This window comes from Pagrus pagrus (genome assembly GCF_965226575.1).
Source record: "Pagrus pagrus genome assembly, chromosome: 19".
NCBI lineage: Eukaryota > Metazoa > Chordata > Actinopteri > Spariformes > Sparidae > Pagrus > Pagrus pagrus.
This window is the reverse complement of record NC_140203.1, coordinates 9,757,869-9,780,068: the sequence shown is the minus strand read 5'-3', so window position 1 is coordinate 9,780,068 and position 22,200 is coordinate 9,757,869. Positions and strand designations below refer to the sequence as shown.

At 40.4% G+C, this 22,200-nt stretch overlaps 1 protein-coding gene across 2 annotated transcripts in view; it reads left to right on the top strand.

The window, feature by feature from the left end:
• Window positions 1-4,432: 4,432 nt before the first annotated feature.
• The window catches only part of ctif (CBP80/20-dependent translation initiation factor), a 54,276-nt gene continuing 36,508 nt past the window's right edge, over window positions 4,433-22,200 (top strand). For both annotated transcript variants that reach the window (XM_084383425.1, XM_084383424.1), the window contains exons 1-7: window positions 4,433-4,610; window positions 15,317-15,553; window positions 15,954-16,025; window positions 17,858-17,980; window positions 18,834-18,907; window positions 21,022-21,126; window positions 21,240-21,318. In XM_084383425.1, coding sequence (XP_084239551.1) covers window positions 15,377-15,553; window positions 15,954-16,025; window positions 17,858-17,980; window positions 18,834-18,907; window positions 21,022-21,126; window positions 21,240-21,318 — 630 coding nt within the window. In that variant the 5' untranslated portion in view covers window positions 4,433-4,610; window positions 15,317-15,376. The remainder of the gene's footprint in view (window positions 4,611-15,316; window positions 15,554-15,953; window positions 16,026-17,857; window positions 17,981-18,833; window positions 18,908-21,021; window positions 21,127-21,239; window positions 21,319-22,200) is intronic.

The window sequence follows — 22,200 nt, the reverse complement described above, 5'->3', positions numbered from 1 at the left end:
TCTTACAGTAGATCTCTGACTTACAGCACATTATAATAGCCCTGCTCGGTATACAACAATCCTATGATCTGTCTACTGCCCCCACCTGCTGGTTAGAAAGCTATCATGTTTTTGTTACTCAACAAATTGAACCGTGGCCAATTTCAGTGTGTTTATTCGTCTGAGCGTTACTGTGTGTGTGTGTTTGTGTGTGTGTGTGTTTTACACAAAGAGATGTTCAGTCACTTCCACCCACTTAGTTTCTCTCTATCTAGTTCACAGTGATCTTTCTCCCACACCTATCTCCTGCACCCGTTCGACCCAACAATAAAAGAGCAGAACTGCAGCGGACAGCTGCATCAGGCCCGCTGGCCTAATGAACTTCACATACTGACAAGAACAAATAATCAGCCGCCCTGTTACAAAACCCGCACGTACAGTAATAACAGTTTTCTGGCCAGTGTTGTTTATATCACACCGTTGCTCTCAGAAGCCGCAGGAGGGGAGAGTCTGTGACCTTAAGAGCTGTGGGGCCTGTACTGTCTAATTCCATGTTTATGGTTTTGCCTTTTATAACACACAGACGGAGCTGCCCAGGCCACAAGCACACGGAAATATCATCATGCGCCCTCTCCACTGCTAATTGGTGCCTTGGTACCATCCCTCTGGTGGGGATTCAGCTTTGTGCAGGGCGACCTGAGGAGCAAGGCCAATTTCAGCCTTCGCTTCTCTTTCCCTTGCTCCACAGAATATGCTGTCAAAACCAGCGTCAAAATGGCTATGAAGTTAACTTTAACAAACAGAGGACAGACAGGATAAACTTGATTTATGTTTAAATGTAAGTTCATAAACTGCTGAGATCATTACACTTTCAGATTTTTTTGACCTTGCTTGCTCACATTCTCTACATTTATGACTATAGTCCATAAAACAAACAAGAATTTCCAAAATGTTTAAATCACATCTCCTCTGTGGGTGTCTTTAATATTATAATGACTATAAACAAGGAAAAACACATGAAGTGAAAAATAATGTTAAAGAGGCACTATGTAGTTTTGGAGAATAAATTCAATCCCTGAATTTTAATATTTACAGTATAAATGAGGTAATTAGACAAACCCATAACTGAATAAACAAGCTGTTCTCAGAGGAGAATAAGGTCCCCAGAACACTGTTTGAAGCTAGAAAGGTGGCAGGGTCCGCCACATATAAACAAAGCAAAACAGTATGAAACTGTTTTGTCCTTTAAGGTCAGTTTGTTATGTCATGAGAACAAAGAGCTAAAAGTTTAAGCGTAAAATAAAAAGTCAATGAAGATCTTTCTCTTCTGATTATGATTTCTTCCCCAAACTACATACTGCACCTTTAATATTATTCTAAACACTAAGAACAGGGGAAATGTGATACGCTCAAAGTGTTGTGTGCACTGCAATTAGTGCAGACATTTATAGAAATTGAAAATTATATAGCAGCTCAACATTATGGTTACCTTGGCAACAGTGCAAATTACATTGAATCTCATCAACTTTTACACCTGAGCAGCTCCGAAGACTCGTTGATTCACAAGATGTAAGATTTAAAAGACAGAGAGGGACCTTTTTTTTTTTTTTTACTGCATAAGTTCTAGTTTTCTGACACTTTTGCTTTGATTGCACATGAAAGGTTTTGCTTTTTCCAGACACATATCAAAAGAAGAAAGTTAAAGGTGAGTTCATGTGAGAGCAGATGATGGGAAACGGAGAAAACGCACAGCAGCATGGGAAGGGAGGCGCTGCGGGTGATGTGAAGAAGACAACAAAGTAATTATGGGACGACTAAGGATAGTAACAGAACTGGGCGAGGGTGTGGGGAGGAAACAGAGACTGACTGGAAGAAACACAAGAAGCAGAAGAGGGGGGTGGGTGTGGGTGTGGGTGTGGGGGTGTAGTAACCTGCTGGAGTCTCCATCACACCATGATAGTTAATTAGCCTCTGACTCTGCTGGTGAACATAGTCTGTAGCCATCTGGACAGAAGGGGGATGATTTTCAACTCAGCTGTTTGTCTGCCGGTCCACTTTCAGACGTATCTGTCTGTCTTTTAATGCAGAGTTTAGTTCATCTGTCTGTGCTGTGTGTCATTTTGTCTGTTTTGTGTGTCTGGAGGCTCTGTGTCGTGTTTACTCGCAGGTCTATCTGTCAGTCAATCTGTCTGAGCTCTGTCTTCCAGCTGTCTGCCATGTTGACTAAAGACCCTGATGAATCCCAGTGGTATATTTATAATATGTACACATCCACACAACCACAGTCACACACTAACGCTTAAGAAATAAAAAAAAGGAAAAAAAAGACAGCTGCACTTTTCTCATCGTCCACAAGGGGCCGTGATTACACTGAGAAGAGTGAGAGAGGTCTTTACTGTGTTCTGCAGAGGTGTGATGGACTCCTGGTTTAGATATATATGCGTACATGTCCTTTAAAAGCAGACTAAAAACATGTATTTTTCTGCAAGTTCTCAGTTAGATGTTAAGTGCATGGTTAATGGGTAAAACCTTTAATTTTTAATCAGTTTTTCCCATTTAATGTTTAATGTTTTTAAAAATGTATGTGTTTTGAAATGTGCCACATAGATGAAGTTCACTTGTTATTCTGTGACAGGCATTAGGGCAGGATTTTAGGTTGAGAGTTATGAATGTATAGTATATTCTGTATAGTGTCAAAATTCATATTCACTCTGTATTTACACCTCATATCTACCATATAACCCTATCCATCTACAACAACAAACCAACAAACAACCCTCTGCCAAGGTTTACCTTTTATTTTAGAGAAAGAAGAGGGGATACTATTTACCCTGGATTTAAACCTGTCACAAGCACTACAAAGATGTGACAAACGTAGGAACGTATAAACACAAGTTAGCGATCAAAATTTAAAAAAAGAATAACTGCTACTTGTGGCTTCAGCCATGAGGACAAAAAAGTGTAAGGAACAGAACTTCAACCGAATCAGCGAGCATGCGTCAGGGACCGTCACCTTGCATATTCTCCTCATGTTGTATACATATATTATTAGATATTGTGTTAAAATATTACTTTGGTAAAATTAAAGTCAACCATGGGAATAGTATTTGAGTAAAAGTCTTAAAGTGTCTGATATTTAATGTACTTAGGTATCAAATGTAAAAACTCAAGTTAGTCATACATATATTTACACACGTGTGTGTATACTGTACACTTTGGATAAACTGATTATCAGCCTGTCCGATAATCTGATTTGATATTTAGTGTTTTTCTGATTATTGTAATCAATGTTTTTCTTTCTACAAAATGCAGCAGAGTGGAAGTATAAAAGTAGATACTCAAATAAAGTGCCAGTACCTCAACATTAGCAGTAGTTAAGTATAGTGCTGAAAAAAAACATAATTATTTTTTATTTAAAATATTTTTTTTCAACTTCTCAGTTTTCAGATTTTATGTTGCAGCCAAACGTTTGCTGAAAGGTCTGTTTTGGAACTTAGACATCAGTGAAAAATATTTTATATTCATATTTGAATTTTTTTTCTATTTATTCAATTAATTGTGTTTTAATTTTATTGTATCCCATCTGTTTTATTGTTTTGTGTACTTTTATGTATTGATATATATAATTATAAATTATAAACAGTTTATTTTGTTTGTTTAGGCGTGAAAAATAAATAAATCAGTTCTCTTCTGATTAAGATTTATTACCAGTACCTCAAAATTAGTGGTTAAGTATAGTACTCTACTTTTTTTTTCAACTGGTCAATGGTTTGACACAAAAAAATGCTTTAATGTTTGTTTTGGAAGTTGGACATGATAGCTGTAGGAGAAACATGTTTATATTTATATTGATATATATATATTATATATCTCATTTCTATTTATTTAATTTCTGTTTATTCAATTAATTGTATTTTCATCTTATCTTTTTTTTTAAATAGTTTTGGCTTGTACATTCATTTATAAAGAAGTGTTTAAAAAATGTATGTTTTGCAGATAAAAACCTGAAAACTATTGCATTTGTGGCGATACTATTTCATTTTTTTTTTTTTATTATCTCTACAGTGGTTAGATGTTTGGATCAACTTCAAATTTAGACGTGTGTGTCACTGGACTCCAGTCAATCTGTGATTTTTATTTGTATTATTTAACATCACAATCTAGATTAAAACATTTTTTTCCCCTTCCTAGCTGTGATAGATGCTGGTTAAGTCTGTTTTTATTTATTTAAAAAAGGGGGGGGGAAGTGAGTTTTAATTATATTTCATTTTATTTAATTCAAATCAAACCGTCCCCCCTACAGGCCGAAGGGAGGCGACAACAATGAATATTGTGGCACGTCAAACCAGTTATTAATCAGCCAGGTAGCTTGTCTTCTCCTTTAATACTTAATAACCACATTTCCCACAATGCCTCAGTCCTGAGTGCACGTGTCACCGCTGCCAGCGGACCGGACTGAACGTCACATTCCTGCATTCCCTTTTTCCTCAGTGTGGGACGGCGGAGTTAGCTTCCAGTTAGAGAGCTAATCCTCTTCCCCGCTTCTCTTTTTGAGAAACGCACCCATGACACGGCGGATTTGATCCCAGGAGGTGATCCCGGGTTCCCCAGGAGTCAGAATCTCACTTCGGGTGAGGATTTATCTCATTTTAAGCCGGTGGAGGTGTCTGTCGGGTGGAGAGCTATAACCGTGGTTACCAGATAACAGTTTAATAAGATGCGCTGTGGGTTTGCTGCTAGCTGTCTTCGCTGCGAGTTGACCTGGTTATACTTTTGAGCACAATTAGCAGACCTGTTGATGTAGCTCAGTGGACGGTGGGAGGCTTGAATTGGTAATGAATGGCCTGTTGTTTACTAATGTAACTTACTTGAGAGCTAGCTAACGTTAGCCGGTTGGCTAGCCGCAAATCTTGCGTCACCATTGTTACCGGGTGAGCCGCGGGCGAGCGGGGTGTGGAGGAGCCTCCAGATGTGGCTGTGTCGCTTTGACAGGGACGTGATGGTGCAGTTCTTTCTGGACAACGTTGGCGTAAAGTTCCTGTCAAGATTCAGCACTTGGCTAACGGATACACACAAGTGCTAGCTTCTCAGACAAGCATGGGCGTGGCTATAGAGATGTGAAATATGCAAAACAAAAACTGAATGGACACGATGGGATTGTTATGATCACCTTTGCTTTCAGTCTGGTTTCAGTAACGTAATGATGCACTAGCAGAGCATGAATGGCGGGATTAGCCGTGCAAAATGTGAGATATCAGGAGCTGAGCTTGCTGCAGTTCAGCAGCCTGTCTCAGCTGTTGACCCCCACAACAAAGAGTGGATCACAGCTGCTGGTAGCCTGTGGCACAACAGAGGGACATGATATACCTTGAGCTCATATGTAACAAAAGGATCTATCTTATGAAAACTGAAGCACATACAAGCAGTTGTTTACGTGGTTGGTGTGCTTAAGGTTTGTAAGATTGTAGATGATGGGACAAACTTAAATCGTGTTGAATGTGTGCAGGAATAAACTTGTCCTTGTCCCTTAAAAATGAGTACAATTATACATAATTACTCATGAGTTGTGTGTTGACAAACTTTCAAAACTATCCTGTAGGAGTTCGGCCAATATACACACGTGTTTGACAATCAAGTTATTATTATTGTGCAGGATATTTTTCAGTTTAACAATAAACGTAATAGTCTAAAATGACACCAGTGCACTGAAATAGAAAACACAGTTTGTGTGAACTGCATCGTCTCACTCAATATACGTCACCAACAAGAAACATGGCAGTCACATCAGCACAGCATGAGTATGGAAAGAGCTGAAAACATTAAATCTGGACATATTGACAGGGTCAGTTGTGTGTAAGGAGAGTTAGTCAGTGCTGTGAGCTAGCTTATGTACGGGACCGACTTGGCAAGAATTCAGTCATGTGTTTGTGTAAGTGGTAAACAAGACAATGTCACTCACGCGACTGCTGGGTGTGTAGTCTTTCTAATTACCTACTTTCACAGTCGTATGCTTGATTGGTTTAATGACAACCTGCGACTTTCTCCAGTTGAAAAATTATCCACTGGTCCACTGGAAGGGGCATGACTTCACCTCTCTTTACTTCAATCCAGTTTGCTTGTAACATTCCTCAAATTCCTGCCATTCAGAGACTTGATTGGATCACAGGGACTTTAGAGGAATGTTTGCATGCCACCACATGTCACACATCTGCGACCATCCTGACGTGAATGAGACAAGATGTGACGCACTTTAATGCAGAATCTCAAGACCAAATTTGCGTGATTTATTGAAGACAGACAGCCCTTTCAGTGGAGAATGGATGAATGAATTGTTAATCCGATTTAATCCAGTCTCGCTGAGTGGAAACTGTGCTCTGTTGATTAAAGGAAATCGCCACAGTATATGATCCTTTCCCATGTTCTTTGCCTGCCTCAACTCGAGGCACATGCTAATTTCATCAGTCTGTGAAGTTGCAAGTCAGGTTCAGCCAGCGTCTCAGCTGGCGCCTCATCCTGAACCCTGTTTTCATTGTTTATCATTCAACTTGGCTCAGGTCCTGGCCTCTAAAGTCTGCCCAGACTGATAAATCACTTGTTTACTTTTATACCTTTTACACGGTACAGTCAAACGTGTGTAGATTCAATTATAATATATTATTTATGAATTAAATGTCAGTAGATGGCTCATAATAATCTCCCTGTTTTAATATATATACTTAGCCAAAGTTATGTTTAATGTGTGGAGCATATGAATGTAAGCAAGCAAGTGTTTGAATGTGGGCCTACAGTATTTGAGGGTATGTGAGGGGACGTAGGTGTCTGTAACCAATTTATCCATCTGGTAACACAACTAAACAGCTATTAACTGACAAGGGCTCTCTGTAATGATTGTTGTCATTATGGGATAATTTGTCGATCATTTTCTTGATGAATCATTTGGTGTTTGGTCCACAAAATGACAATTAGTAGTGAAAAATCAGTGCTTTCTAAAGCCCAAGATGACGTCCTCAAATGTCTTAGTATGTTCACAACCACAGGATATCAGTTCACTGTCATAGAGGATTAAAGAAACCAGAAAATATTCACATTTGAGGAGCTTAAATCAGAAAATTTGGGAAATTTTTGCTTAAAATATGACTAAAAACGATTAATTGATTATCACAACAGTTTGTGAGTAATTACATACTTGACAACTAATTGATTAATCGGCTAGTCGTAGCAGCTCTAACTAATCTAGGAGCCTAGATAATATGTTTACATTTGTGAGATTGTGCCATCAACAAACATGTAGTCATTATCAGAATAAAGCTCTGGCATGCTATGTTTCTTAGTAATTGACCCTGTTAATACTTATTATATTATATAACATATACATGTTGTGACAATGACACGATGAAGCCTTATTAAATGTTCTGGGTCTCATTCAGATTCAAAATTCTTAGATCCTCAGTCAAAATATTGCTTTTATTCCTGACCTTGTCATGACATGTATAGACTTTTCTCTAAACTGCACAATATATTGGACTTCACATAGAAATGAATGAAAAGCGTTATCTAAACCCTATAATTACATGTCGGTGTGAGCGTGATGACTGAACTGCGTAATCACCTCATAACACAGGTGACACGTGAAATTAAAGTAGCGTTTTGTGTTTGGTCTGCTCCCATTAAACTGATCTAATCTGTGATCAAAGGCTGTGAAATGGCTGGTGGTTGATTAATAGGTGCTCCCTTCATTTAGCCAGACTTTTTTTTAGGATCTTGCCTGATTGCATCGCAGCAGCACAGGAGTCCAATTTACTCCTGAAAGTTAGCTACTTAGCATTAAAATATAAAAGCTATCATAGCCTTGACACTGTAATGCAAAGTTTCTATTGCTGATGTTTAAACTTGTCCTGAAACACAGCTTCATTGAGACCATCTGAGCAGAGTCAGTGCAGTGTCATCACCTCAGTGATCTGCAGTCCCAGCACAAATGAGGCGCTGCATTGATGTGATGAATTGATGAATGAATGGGGCTGTGAACTCTGCCCTCACAGGTCAATCGGCGAGGGGAAATAAAAGATTTGAGGAGCAATGTGTAAGTTTTGCCTCAAAAATAAGCGTAGTGTTTTGGATTTGTTGACGCACACCTTGGTTATACGCTGGCATGCAGTGTTTGGTAGAATGTGGAGGAGGAGCGAACACAGCTGCTTGTTGTGGAGAGAGTGGGAGTAGCCTGCAGAAAACTGGAACACCCTGAGTCAGCCGGCTTAGCAGAAATCTAGCCCGGTTTCAGTGGGAACTGCTGCTCATTACGGTGCCTCAAGTGAATGGATGAGTGAGTGAGAAAAGAGAAAAATGTGGGAGAGATCACGCGGGTGGTGATTGAGGAAAACATACCTTTTGTAAGAGGACATGTCAGGGGATGGTTGAGGATGTAAGGCCTTTAGCTTTGTGCAGGAATGCAGAGTAGTTCTCCAGCAAATTACATAGCTTGTATTTTTTGGAAACAAGCAGGATTATTGTCACAATTGTGGTCTTTCTATAACCGACCTTTTGTTGCCACAGTTACTTGTTTTGTTATCATCTCATGAGTTCAGCCCCATCCAATAATGGCCACCGCTCTGTTGCAGAATAACCTTTGTTGCCTCTCTTTTCACTTTTGTTGCCGTTCAGCTTTTGAGGCCTCAGAACTTCTACCTGTTCTCCATACATGCTGTGAAGCCCGTGAGCTGAAGCACACACCCTCACTTGTTTGTCAGGAATCTGTATTTGTGTGTGGATCTGGACAGAATAGCATTGTTGGACTATTGTCCCATCAGTGCCGCACATGCCCAGTCCTCTCCCATTAGGTCACTACAGGGGCATAGGGGGACAACGGGGCTATTGTTTTAACTGTACACACACATACACACATACCCTTGGACCCCCCTCTGTGCAGGCATGCGAAGCCGATCTTCTACTGGTCCGTTCATCTCGAATCAGGTCATTCAGCTCACACTGTATGAGTAAACACATTTACTCACTCAAGAAGCTTGTTTCAGTGAATGGGAGGCAGGAACAACAACAGACTCTTCCAAAGTTGGCTTGTAATTTTAGCTCTAAAAACACAATTAACCTGGTTTTTTCCTAGTTCTTCCCGCAGAGGAGGGTTTAGTATCTCTGCCTGAGGTTGAATATGCTTCGAAAAGTAGAGTTTTCCCCTTGATTCTGCTTGTCTCTGTTACCTGGCAGGTGTGACGCTGTTTTGTTCCGTCGGTCCACAAGGCTTCATATCCCACTGGGAGTGTTTCAGAAGCAGAGCTACACGCCTGCCTGGTATTGTCGACGTACTGTACACAGATTGTCTTTATTTCATTTTCTCTACATAGAGTATATAATATTGTACAAACAAAATCTCAACTTTCTGACGCTTTGCTTTTTCCAAGTGATTGCAGTCATCTTGCAAAAATCTGTTTGATGCTCCATCTAAGCTATTTGCTTAAACACACATCATCTCCTGGCAAATATGTCAACTGAATGATTAGCCTTACAGACACCATGCTGCTATCCTGCTCTCAAAAACAGATTACTCCAAATTATATTTAAACCCAAGTGTGAGTTGGTTAAGCCAGCCAGTCAGTAGTAGACCAGATTAGACGTATTAGCAGCTCTCACGGCATGGGGTGAGAACATCGACTTGGACTCCAACTGGGGAGACTGGGTCTCATTTTCTGCTCTGTTTGGGTTGTGTGGATTATGGTTTTTACTGTTTGTTATGTAACTATATCAAAGGCTTCAAATCATGGTTCCAGCCAGTATTATTTGTTAGGAGACTTTAAGTGTCCACAGTAGTCTTATTGTGTCGTTTAACCCCAGGCGATGGTAGTTGACATGATTTTTTATGTTGCAATTTCATGCAGAAATTATTTATTTATTTGGCATTAAACCTGAAAACAGTTCATGTCATTTCTCAGACATACAGCATACTAATTTCTGATCTTGCTTAAATCCATATTATTGATTGACACATGAGGTTGAGCTTGTTTCAGTGAATCAAAAGAAAAATGAAAGATTATCACATTATTTGAAAGCTATTTTTGTCCCCTTTGCATGCATTCATCAGACTGTGTCAAACAAGTTTGAATAGTCGAGCAGGGAGATTTAATATATTATGATTTTGCAAGGGATCTATCTACTCTCTGCTGTCTGGTGTATCTTATCATGAAGTATGGATGGTGTAGCATTTGTCTCAGCCTCTCAAACAAAGAATCTGTGTGCTGTCCAGTACCATGCTGTGTCTGTCTGGCCAGTTTTAGCATCCGCCTGGATGATGCTGGGCTTCAGCCACAGTCTTCAGCCTGGTTGTACTGTATTACATGCTGGTTTGCATTTTACAGTCTTGGTCTATCTCCGCTGGCCTGTAGTGTCAGTGGCTGTCACATGCACTGCATCACAGCACTTAGTTGTAGTGCACCATTCAGTCAACTTAGTAACCTACTCTGTGTGTTCTCAGACAGGTTTCCAGACCTCTGAATCACTGCCCGCATCTCGAGAACTGTTTAGCAGCTCAAATAGGCTCAGTCGCCAGTTTATTAGGTATAAATCTAAAACTAATGCAGTCTAATGCAAGAGTCCTGCAGTAAATTCTACCTTCACCATAACAAGATCTTTTAGAAAGGATAGAATTTAAAGAGACGGCTGTTCGATGTCCACAGGTTTTGGATACTGAAAAGAGCATAAGACAACATTGAACTACTGGCCTAGTTATTGTGTCCTATTCCTCCTAGATCATGTGCTGCCCCAAAAATCAGACCATTCATGTTGCAACACCAACGTCTGGCACAGCTCAGCTCAAAAAAATAACCCCAGTTATTCCAGTCATGCCACACACACATGCCAGTTCATCCAGCCAGATTGATAGGCAAGTTAATTTCATTTCACTTAATTTATTTGAGTCCCTGAACAAATCAGAGCAGAGACTACAGATCTAGAACCAGGCTACAGTCCCTCAGTCGTTCAGTTTAACCTGCACTGCAACAGCCTCCCGACAGAACAAATATCCACAAACACTAACATGGTGAAAGTTTTACCATGCACTGTAGTGCTGGGGCTGTATTTAATCATAGTGTATACATTAGGGGTGTCATGTTTTTTTTGTTACCAGTTCATGGAGTACAGTGGCCCTGTACAGTGTTATGCACTTCAGTGCAAGAGCCCTAACTGTTACCTTAACAAAACTAATATTATTCAGGTATTTTGTGTCGGTGTCAGTGAGGTGTTCATTGTAGGAGTATTAAGTACGACTGTGTGTCCTCGAATTCTCATCTCACTTCATAATATAAACGGTTCTGTTCTGGTGTGAATGAAACGGAGGTTCATTAATTAAGACACAATTTAGTAAATGAATGGGGAATCACTTGATGATGGCAGTCTGGATGTTTGCAACACATTGATGCATACTGGTCGGGGTTGCAGCTCAGTCAGATGTCCTCCTCTTGTCCTTGACATGTAGTATAGAATTACTGCCTGAGGGGAAACTGCTGCCAATAGCTATTGACCCATCCGTTAATGCACCTCTCATCTCCGTCTTTTTGTCTTAGTATAATGATCTCTTTTATTTTAGCCTCTGTATGACACTTTCATAGTAATTCATGTGCATGACAAACAAATCTGAGGCCAGTGTGTGCATTGCAGCCTCTCCAAATAACCTAATCATTAATATCTTAAGTAAACTGTGGTTCTGTATCTTTATCATAGACCGGACTCAAAGTCCTTTATCTCCAGCTGATTTTGAAATGCATTGCTCCAAACCTGAGTGCTCTCTCAAATGGGTTGCATGGTGATTTTATTTCACAGTGGCTTCATCTTTCAGCTTAGTAACAATAATATCAGTGTTCTTCTGGTGAAGAAGAAACAAGTTTGCCTTCCTAAAATTATACGAGTCTGATGTTCCAGGCATGTGAGAGTCAACAACCCAAACCGCCGTTATCCCTGCAGGGTGTGAGAGAGAATTGGAGGTTGGGGTTGGGACTAAACCAAGGATATTACCAGACCCAGACATAGAAAGACTACTGTATTAGGCGTACATGAGAAAAACAAACACAGAGAATAAGGACAGCAGGCTGTTGGCCCCTCTGACTAAACAGAGAAACTGACTCTGCAAGGTCAGGAGCACAAATAGCATTGCAAGGCATCTCACATTTACCAAACACAACTGTTGTCTTGCCAGTACACACACTTTAGCATTTCTAAAATTGTTTGCATTTTAGAAACTATCTCTGAGCCTTCTCCTCCAAACTCAAGCAAGAAGACAGAATGAGTCGAGGCTTCAAGTAACGATTATTTACATAGCCAATTAATCTCAACACTATTTTTGCAATTAAATGGGCATTGTGGAACTTCTGTGCTGTGTTGGAAGCTGGTTGTTCGCTGACTTAATTTCTAAACTACCGTGGCTACTGTTGTTCTCTGTAAGCGGCGCGGAGAGAGGCACTGAGACGAGGCACTCAAGAACGAGCGCAAGGTCGCATCTTTTGGACTGTCGGTAAATTTTCTGGCAACCAACTATTCATTTTTTGCAGGTGTAGAGTGAGTGAGAACCAGAGCTTAAAACAAACTGTATAGAGAGCAGACTGAGAAAGAAAGTCCTCAGACTGACACTAGTCATGTCTGATGAACCTCGAAACTTGTTGCAGTGGTCATCCCACTGTGTGGGTTGTAGCACTGGCCTTTGTCTGTCTGTCCCACTCTCTCCCACCATCTTTCAGTCCCCCTTCCCACATACGCCGACTCCTCCCATGCTCCTTCCTGTCTCCACCCATTCGCTGCCCCTCCTTCAATTCAACCAGCTGTTTCAACAAAGAACTGCCTGCCACACTGTTAGCTGCATTGTTGTGCTGTAGCTGAAGACCGGGCGCATCACAATGTTTCCTCTGTAATAGTTTTGTCGCGGTGCAACAAGGTTTGGGATGTATTTTAGCAGCATACTGAACTGTAAAGCTAATTTGCACACTTCAATATTTGTTATTTATCGCAGGTCATGTCATCATTATTGAACAATGTTATCGCACATTGCAGATTTTCCCTTATGTCATGCAGTGCTAGTAAAAGTGTCTTCTGTAGCCTGCTAGCTGCAAATCACCAGGCTAATCAAGCCTGGTGATTTGTCTAGTATAATCCATCGATACACCAGTGTATGCATGAATTATACTATTGACATGTATGGATTATACTACTGACACTACAGTAGGTCAGATTAGGACATGTTGACCCTGCAACGTAGTATGCAGAGATTAAAGCATGAGTCATAAATGTGCATAAAGAAAAACAGCAGGGTTGTGATGAGCAGGGAGATTCTGATGTGCTGAAATGTCCTTGAGCCAGAGACAGGTTCAGGTTCTGGTCTATTGCTCAGCAGGGGTGCTGACCTGTATCTGACCCTGAGGTCAGATCTTCCAGTAGAGCATTTTCCTCTTGTTCTCAGTCATTGTAGACATTGTTTTTAGTGTAACTGGTGGTCAAAAGGTATATAGTATATAGTAGTATATGGAGTATAAAGATCTGTTTTAGATTTAATACATTTCTGAAATAGTTATTGTCTTTACTTTGTTGTGTTGTTGTTTGAAAAGATACTACATGGTGCAGCAGTTAGAGGGTTTGGATGTAAAAAGTAAATGGAGTTGTTTGGATATAACACTCTTCATTACCACAACATTAGATAACCCCGTGGCCCAAACCAAAACAAAGGGTTTAAAGTTTGTGTGGCTGACTTGTTGGCTGCAAATGCACCGGGCTCCCCAGCGAGTCCCCAGGGCTCAGCAGATACCATTCTGTGTGCTCCAGGGCCATAAATCCTCTTTGCATGGCTGGTGATCAAGCCATGATGTAAAGGAGCTTAGTAGCAATAGACAGACAGGCAGGAAGCTGCTTCGCTGTTGGCCAGGGGTCAGGTGATCACACACACACACACACACACAAACACACACACACGACACTGACAGGAGAGAGAGACAGCGGGGGAGAGGTGGAAAAACAAAGAGGGAAATGGACGTGGAGAGGTTTATGAATGGTGACACCGGAGGGAGTCTGGACAGAGAAACCAGCAGAGATGAGTCAGGTTTTTTCTAAAGATGGATTCAATGTAATCTGAGTGGGAACGCAACCTGGGCCTGTTGTCTTGCTGTTGGACACTTGGGACACAGGCAGTGTATATGTGGACGTTTGTTGACCGCAGTGAGCTGTAATGTGCCTTCTGTGAATGTTGGGAAGTTGAGGGGGGACCAAGGTGAGAGAATTACCTGTTGTTGTTGCTAGCGATTAGGGTTGCAGCTAACTCATTGTCATTATGGATGAATCTCTTTTTAAAATTCTTATTACATTTTCCCAAAGGCTCAGGAGATGTTTGTTTATTCGCCCATAAAATCATCATATTTGAGCAGCTGAAACAAGAGAATGTTTGGGATTTGTCAAAATAGTCAAGGGTACGTTTTTGTCAATCAACAATAAAGCCAAAACGATTAGGTGACTAATTGGTTAGTTCATCTGCAAAAAAGTAATCACTAGTTTGCTAATCGATTAATTATCAATGCAATTTTTCGTGCAACAATGGCAGCAAATGCAGTTTTCAGCCTTTCAAATATGGAAATGTCCTGCTTTTTTCTGTTTTATATCATGTTCTGCGCTCCAGACTAACTTTTTACACTGGTGGCACTTGTGTGCTCAACTTTTTAATGTAGGGGCACCAGCACATAATTTAGGTTTGCCCTATAATACATTTTAATTTATGTCAATTTAACTCATTATGTCAATGATTGTTAACCAGAATAAAAGCTGGAAAATGCACGCTTTTCTTCATTTAAATCACAGTACACACAACAAGAAATCACGAAAACTTAAATTGTTTAAAAACATTGCAGCTGCACTGGTGTGACCAATGAAAATATTGAGTTGATGCGAAGCTGAATATCTTTGGGTTTGGACTGAAGAAGCAATACATAAAAAGACGTCACCTTGGACTCCAAAAAAACTAGGATTTACATTTTTCACTATTTTCTTAAATTTTATAGACCAAATTATTTAATAAAGAAGATATCTGCAGTTTAACTGATACTTAAAATAATTGTTAGCTGCAGACATAATCAACAAATACAGTAACTAACTAATCGTTGCAGTTCTCCTGGTACTGCCCTCATCAGGTTGTTGCTGCCTTAACTCTGAAATCAAATGGAAACCTAATCCAACAGCTCCACTGGACTGGACTGTTGTTTTGATGTTGGAGGTCTTGTTGTAAACATACACAAGACTTCTATTAACATGGAAGCTCCTTGTCTGCTTGAATTTTTATCTCACTCTTCCCTCTGTGTCTTTCTCTCAGGTCACTTTCCCTCCCTCCCTTCCCCTCCTTCCCCTTCTACCCATCACAGCGCCGGTTGCCATGGAGAACTCTTCAGTGGCGTCTGCATCATCCGAAGCTGGGAGCACACGCTCGCAGGAGATCGAAGAGCTGGAGCGCTTCATCGACAGCTATGTGCTGGAGTACCAGGTGCAGGGGCTTCTGGGAGACAAGGCAGATGGAGACCTTGAACTGGACAATGGTGGCAAGGTTCCACAGGTCAGAGCCTTATTCTTATAATAGACAACGTGATTTCATTAGTCCCATATCTGTTAGCAGCAGTGGTTATTTTTAGCACAGGTTCTGGTGGTGTCGCTGGGTTGTGTCATCCAAAATATCCTGGCAGGGTTCAGCCTGCATCAAAACATCTGCCCATATTGGTGTATTGCATGCGTAAATTTAGACAAACACGGAGGAACATCCACCATCACAGCAACTGGATATAAAACTGTCCTGTTTCCTGCAGGAGAAATGCTGTAAGGAAGTTTGTCCACTGTCTATTTTTAAAACAGTTACAAAAGAAACACGCCAGAGAAACTTGCTGTGTTTGTTACTTTTACTTTTGTCTTGGTTAATGGTTGAAATGGGTGCACCTTCTACCCCCACTTCTCTCCTCCAGTGGACAGACGACTGTAACAACAAGAAAGATGGCAGCTGGACGTCTTCACGGGGGAGAGGCTCATTTAAGCCAGTAAGTGTGTGTGTGTGTGTGTTCTGCTTATTTAACAGCTTTAGGGTTGACCTTAATTAATGAACTGAATAATCATTCACATCTAGTTAGGCATGGCACAGTTATGATTCTACTCAAGGCTAAAAAATGTTGGGTAGAGTGTACCCTGCCATCCATCACAGGGCCGTCATGAATAGATTGATGGATCAGTGGCTCTCAGAACATAAACTTGAATCAAATACAGTCTTTACAGCCTTTATTATAGATCAGTGTTTGGGCAGTAACAAAAGGGGGAAATGGGGAATACATTTGTTTAAATCAAAGCTGTATCATCACATTCATGAGTGAACAAGTTTCACATTTCAATGAACCACATATTTGATTTATTTTGGAAGAAGTTTACTCGCAGGGAAGAGCTGAACTGAATTTCTGTCAATTGTTAAATCCCTGAAGGGTGTTTTTTTTTTTGTTGAACTCAGGAATCTTTACCTCATTTAAATCATACTTGAGTTTGCCTAACCCTAACCTGCAAATACCCCCCTGGATAAAGTCTAGCTGACAATGTCTTATGTCTGAGGTCTGATTCATTCATCTGACCCATGAAAGCGGCTCCAGTGTGCCTGCTAGCTTCTGTGTGGAGGGTTTAATGAGCATATAAACTGGTGGTGTTCTGCAGAAACTATGTGGGTAGGCCTACTTTTACCCCATAAACACGTGCTAAGTATACATACATGCTATTTTGAAGAATTCAAGAGGTGAGTAAACAGATCTACAGCTGCACTGTCTTCTTCTGCACTCATCTCTGGTCACTGGAGCGTCACTTTCATTAAAGCGTAGGTTTGCGCCGCTCTCAGTTCTGTATGTTCAGGTTAAGTCTTCTCTTCTCTGTCAGCTGCTCAAGTGAATGATTAGAAGAGACTGCAACACCAGCCTTAAGCCATCACAGCTCGTCAGCTTGCTTGTGGTTGCTGCGGACAAAGTATGTTCCTAACGACTCGCATGGGATACTGTGAGGAGTTGGTCAGTAACTGAATAATCCTAAATGAATTATCACCGTGCTAAACATTAGTGTATGTGTGTGCTCAGTGCTCTGTTCTGACTACACACTCGGCAGAGACCTAGAGTGTTATTGCTCTTCTGAGATTTATTGGTGTGATTCAACAGGAAGTGAGTGATGAGGCGGAAACAACATGGGCGAGAGGTTCTGTGAGAACAGAGTGATAAATATGATGGAAGTAAAAAGGAAGGCTAGAATTGAAATATCAGTGTTTATATCAATACATCAAATTCATTTTCAGTGCAGCAAAATTAGGGAGCTTGTTTGTAACATTCAGCTTCTGAAAGAATAAAGAATCCAAGACTTGGCAGTGAAACAAAACAGCCCTCATGGATTGTCTTCCCTCAAGGTATAAGTGAAACTGAGTGAACTAATAACAGCCAGAAACAATTCAATGAAAACAAAAACAAACATGGGTGCTATTATCTCAGCTCAACATACACATTGTTCAGCAGATTCTGATCAATACGGGTAGTTGTTATGTCGTTAATATGCACACAAAACAACAAAGACAGAAGAAAAACTAGCCTCCAGTGACAAACAGGAAACCAAACCAGCTCAATTCATTTAGTGAATTCATTAATAGGGAAAATTAAACAACGTTTACACCAATTTTAAACTGCAGTCATTTACCAAGATGTTCTTAAAAGTGATGGTAAAAAATAACAGTGTAGAAGATGTCAAACACTCCAACAGAGAGCCAAGTGTTAACAGTGACCTGTACAGAAAATTAAATACATTGAACTTTGATTAAAACAAAATACTCAGTCTATTTCTTTCACCTTTCTCTCTGCAGGACGAGTGGGAGCACAGCAGTAACGGCAGCACAGGCTCAAGGCCTAGTTCAGGTTCTAGACCAGGATCTGGCTCACGCTCAGGCAGCAGAGGCAGAAACAACCAGTTCAAAGGCCCTGCCAAGGTACAGATACGTGTGTGTGTGTGTGTGTGTGTGTGTGTGTGTGTGTGTGTGTGTTTGTCTGTTGTCTGTCTGTTTCTCACAGCTTTCCTTCAATGATCACCTCTGAAAGAAATTAAAGGGAACGTCTTGGGAAGACTTTGAGGGACTGACAATCTGGCTGCTTCTGTTTAGTTTCTCTTGCCACGTTCTCACTATGTTGTTCCCTCGGGAGTCTTTAGCCATCTTTAACCAGAAGCACATAAACGTGTCTAATCAAATCTTCACCACCATTAAATGCTAAAGGGGAAGTCCACCAATTGAGTAGCACTATGCAGCCTGTGAAAACAGTAAGCAGTATATCTTCTGAAGCTTTCAAGTGGCTTGGAAGTCTGAAAAAATAACATTTATTTAACAGTTATTGTGAATGAATGAATTATCAGTATCAATTATCAAATTTTCTCAGGATTGGCCCTTTTTTAAACTTAACATTTCTGACAAGAAATTCACCAGGCAAGGCATTGACGAATGCTATTGAATTGCATTATGGGACGTGTAGGATCTGCCGTTTTTGGAGCTTGACTACCAGGAACTAAAAGTCAGGGTATCTCTGCTGCTTCTCTTTGGACAGTTCTTTTAAATTTGTCTCTCACAACTTTCTGGAAGTGCAGTACTAAGTAGGTGAAATACTAATACTAATTTCTTTCCAGCTTACTGACTTATCTAGGATTTAAAAGAAAAGAAACATTTTGTCCAGAGTATTCCCAGTGTTGCACCTCATTTGTAAATGTCAAATACAGGCTCAGTGAGCTAGCTGTGATGTGTTTTGTAGACATATTGAAACTTACTATGTTCCTTTTCTTCATGTGCTGTGTAGAACGGGAACAGAGAAGGCTCCTTTGACATCCTGGGCACTGACATATGGGCTGCAAACACGATGGACTCACACGGGTACGTGTGGCTGTTACATAAACCTCATATGTTGTACTGTCTACTGGGTCTGAATTCCAGCCATAGTTTCTGGAGGGTCATATGACTGATTTAGACACAGTGAGTCTCTTAGCTTTCACCCCTCGCTCTCGTAGTTTGTAACAAACTCTTTTGTATCCTTCACTTGCTGTTCTCTCTGTCTTTGACTTCCTTTTTTATTTCCCAGCTTTAACTTCAAACCCTGGCAATTATTGCAGGTGTCCACAGGATTAGATGGAAACATGGACTCAATTAGGGAGATCGCATCACAGCCAGCTCAGTCTCCTCATCCCACACTAACTTAAAGTCAAGATTAGAAGCTACACTGCTGAGTGGAGTTTGCGTTGACGATGAGCCATGTATTTTCTGCCAACAGCCACATCTTATATTACATCCAACCACTGGAAGCTCAACTGCTTCTTGTGAAAACATTAAGCCTCCATGCTTGAAATCTTCTTAGCCTTAACAAGTGAGGTTTGTGTGTAAATCCTGTGAAAAACCTTTTTCAACTTCTGTGTGACTAAATGATTTTTCAACTTGGCGCAGAAGGAAAAAAAAAAAGAAACCAAAGGAAATGAGTGAGACATAAATCAATTACGCTGGAGGGAGGACAGGTTGCCATGGTAACAGCTGCACGGCAGCCTCAGTTCCGGCCACGTTGGCACATCTGAGCGCACAGTGAAGGAGCTGGCACAGTAGGATGATGCAAGCAAGTCTCCCTGCGTGCACACAGACAGAGGTGAAGTGTAGTATGGATTGAATGTTGAATGATTATAACAGTTATTGATTGACTTTAATGAGGAGTCTAGTTAAAGCTGTGTGGCCCTTACAGTGAGAGGCTTAGCTGTGGTTTAGAGGCTCAAAACAGAAAAATGTTGTTAGTAGGCTCAGTTTTTACTGAGTTGGTAGTTCAGTCTTTGAAGGGTTGGTGGTTTGAAGCCCAGCTCTTTCAGTCCATGTGAGGAAGTGTCCTTGAGCAAAACTGCTCCTCATGGGTACATACAGGTAAAATAGTAAGTGTCTTTGGACAAAGGTGTCAGCCAAATGGATGTAATGTTATCCCTTTTACACAATAAATTCATACCATGAGAATAAAAATATTGCATATTGCTAAAATAAGACTTGTAAGTTTGCTGAACTCCTGAGCCTCTTTTATTATCTTGTTTTTATTGACATTTATGCATTTGTTAATTGTAGTGAATGAAGTGAAGTCTCGTCAGGATGCCTCTTCTCGTGGTGACTGAGGTCTATTGTAGCATCATGTGGTCAGTGAGTGATGGAGCCTTTTACTGAATGTAGCTGCCCCCTCAACACAGCTCACCACAGACCTGACCTGGAATGCATTTCACTTAATTTAAAGCTGGTGAGCAACAAGAACAATTTAATGATAGATGGTTATCTTGCCCTGCTCAGACTGTTAGCAACTAACATACATTTTCAGACATTAGCTAGAAATAATTTTTCGTACTCACGTTTTCCCTAATCAGTGTTCACATGAAGCTATGTCGGTCAGAAAATTAAAGGCCCTAAAAGCCTTTCTGGGGTGGTAGTGACTCAGTGTGTGGGTGACCGGAGGGTGGCCGGTGGCCTCTTTTGTCAATCAGCATCTTACTGTGAACGATGGGGCTCAACAGGAACGAAGGCTCAAAGGTCGATGTTAGGAACACATCATTTTCTTCCAGCATTTTTGGTTATTGTGCATCATGGAGAGATTTCCCTATTCAGATTTTGGTTTGTGCTCTCCTCACTGGTTTGAAGAGAGACCTGCCCAGTAACAACCAGTTAAAGCAACATGCACTCCCATGAACCAATCGGGATTTGGTAATATTTGGAACAAAATGTGATGGCATTAGCTGTTTGCTTATGTTACAAAGCCACTGTTAATCAAATCTGATTGAACCACACTCAGATTACATGAGTTTTTAAGTGTGGAATTCTTGTTTGATGTTTTTTTTCCTCTTTAAATTTGATAAGTGCGCAGTTAGAAAAATATTTGGATTGAAACCAAGAGTTTTCTCCAGAGGTTGAGCTATTTTTTAAAAAATGTGGATGCTGTCTGTAACGTCTAATCTGTGTTTTTGTCTGTTTGGTTTCAGAGGTGCTGGTTGGGACGTGCAGCCAGAGAAACTAGACTTCAGCCATTTCCACAGGAAACACATACGAGGAACGCCAAAGCACCTGCCACACATCGACAGAGAGGGGTAAGATCTACAGAATGCGGTTTTATTAATGCTGCCCAGCTCTGTCTTAATATTGTTTTCAGTTTACCATATAATCCCTTCTCACGTATTGAACCCTGCTTCTTTTGCTTCAGGATGAACAAGAACAAGTTTGAGGAAGATGACGGCATAGACATGAATGACATAGAGAGGTTCCTACCCCATCTGCGCTCTGTAAGTCCCTTTTTTAGATTTTTACTTCAGTGTTGATTGTTTTCTTACTCTGATATGTTAACATGCCTTAATGTACATATATTTACTGCAGCATTGAGTATTTTGTTCAACCAGTTATTATAACAAAAACATTGATCAGACCCAGTGGACTACGACCTGCTGACAGAACGCCGCTTGCCAAAACAGCAACCTAATACTTTATCAGTTGTTAGAGAGTGACCTCTGTTGGCGTGTTAGGCGAATAACAGGTGTAATGTCAGATCCCTAGATAATCACTAGAATATGAAACAACACTGCAAAAACTCTGATTAGCACTCCTGTTTAAGGAGAAGAATATATTTTTTCTCTGCTAGAGAACAATTATTAGATATAAGATCAATCTGAATAGATTGCATCTATGATACATAAGTGAGACTGGCTGGTCATAAATGAACCGTTGGTGTCATCTAGTGGTCAGATACTGAAGTTGTAACTCCAACTCTCAAAGTGCATAAAAATGTTATACTGACCCCTGGTGGTGAAATGTATGTACAACAATCACAGACTGGCACTGAAGCCTCCAGGGAAGTGATGAGGTTCATATATTAGACAGTGGCTGTTTCTCAGACAGTTTGAGCTCAACTTAAAGGATAGGTACACACTTTTTACAAGTCTATCTCAAAATAATACTTTCATATACAGTATATGTGCCTACATAAATATGTAGACTGAGAGAGTTATTAGTTTCTGTAATATTTTGTCATAAGGTGAGTCCAATGTAAGTGATCAAAAGTATTTTCCAAAGTTAGTCTTTTCTCCAAGTACTTTTACCTTCAAACTGTACTCAGCTGAAGTATTCAGTATATTTATTTACTGTAAACTTGTTGTGTTGTTGCGTTAAAC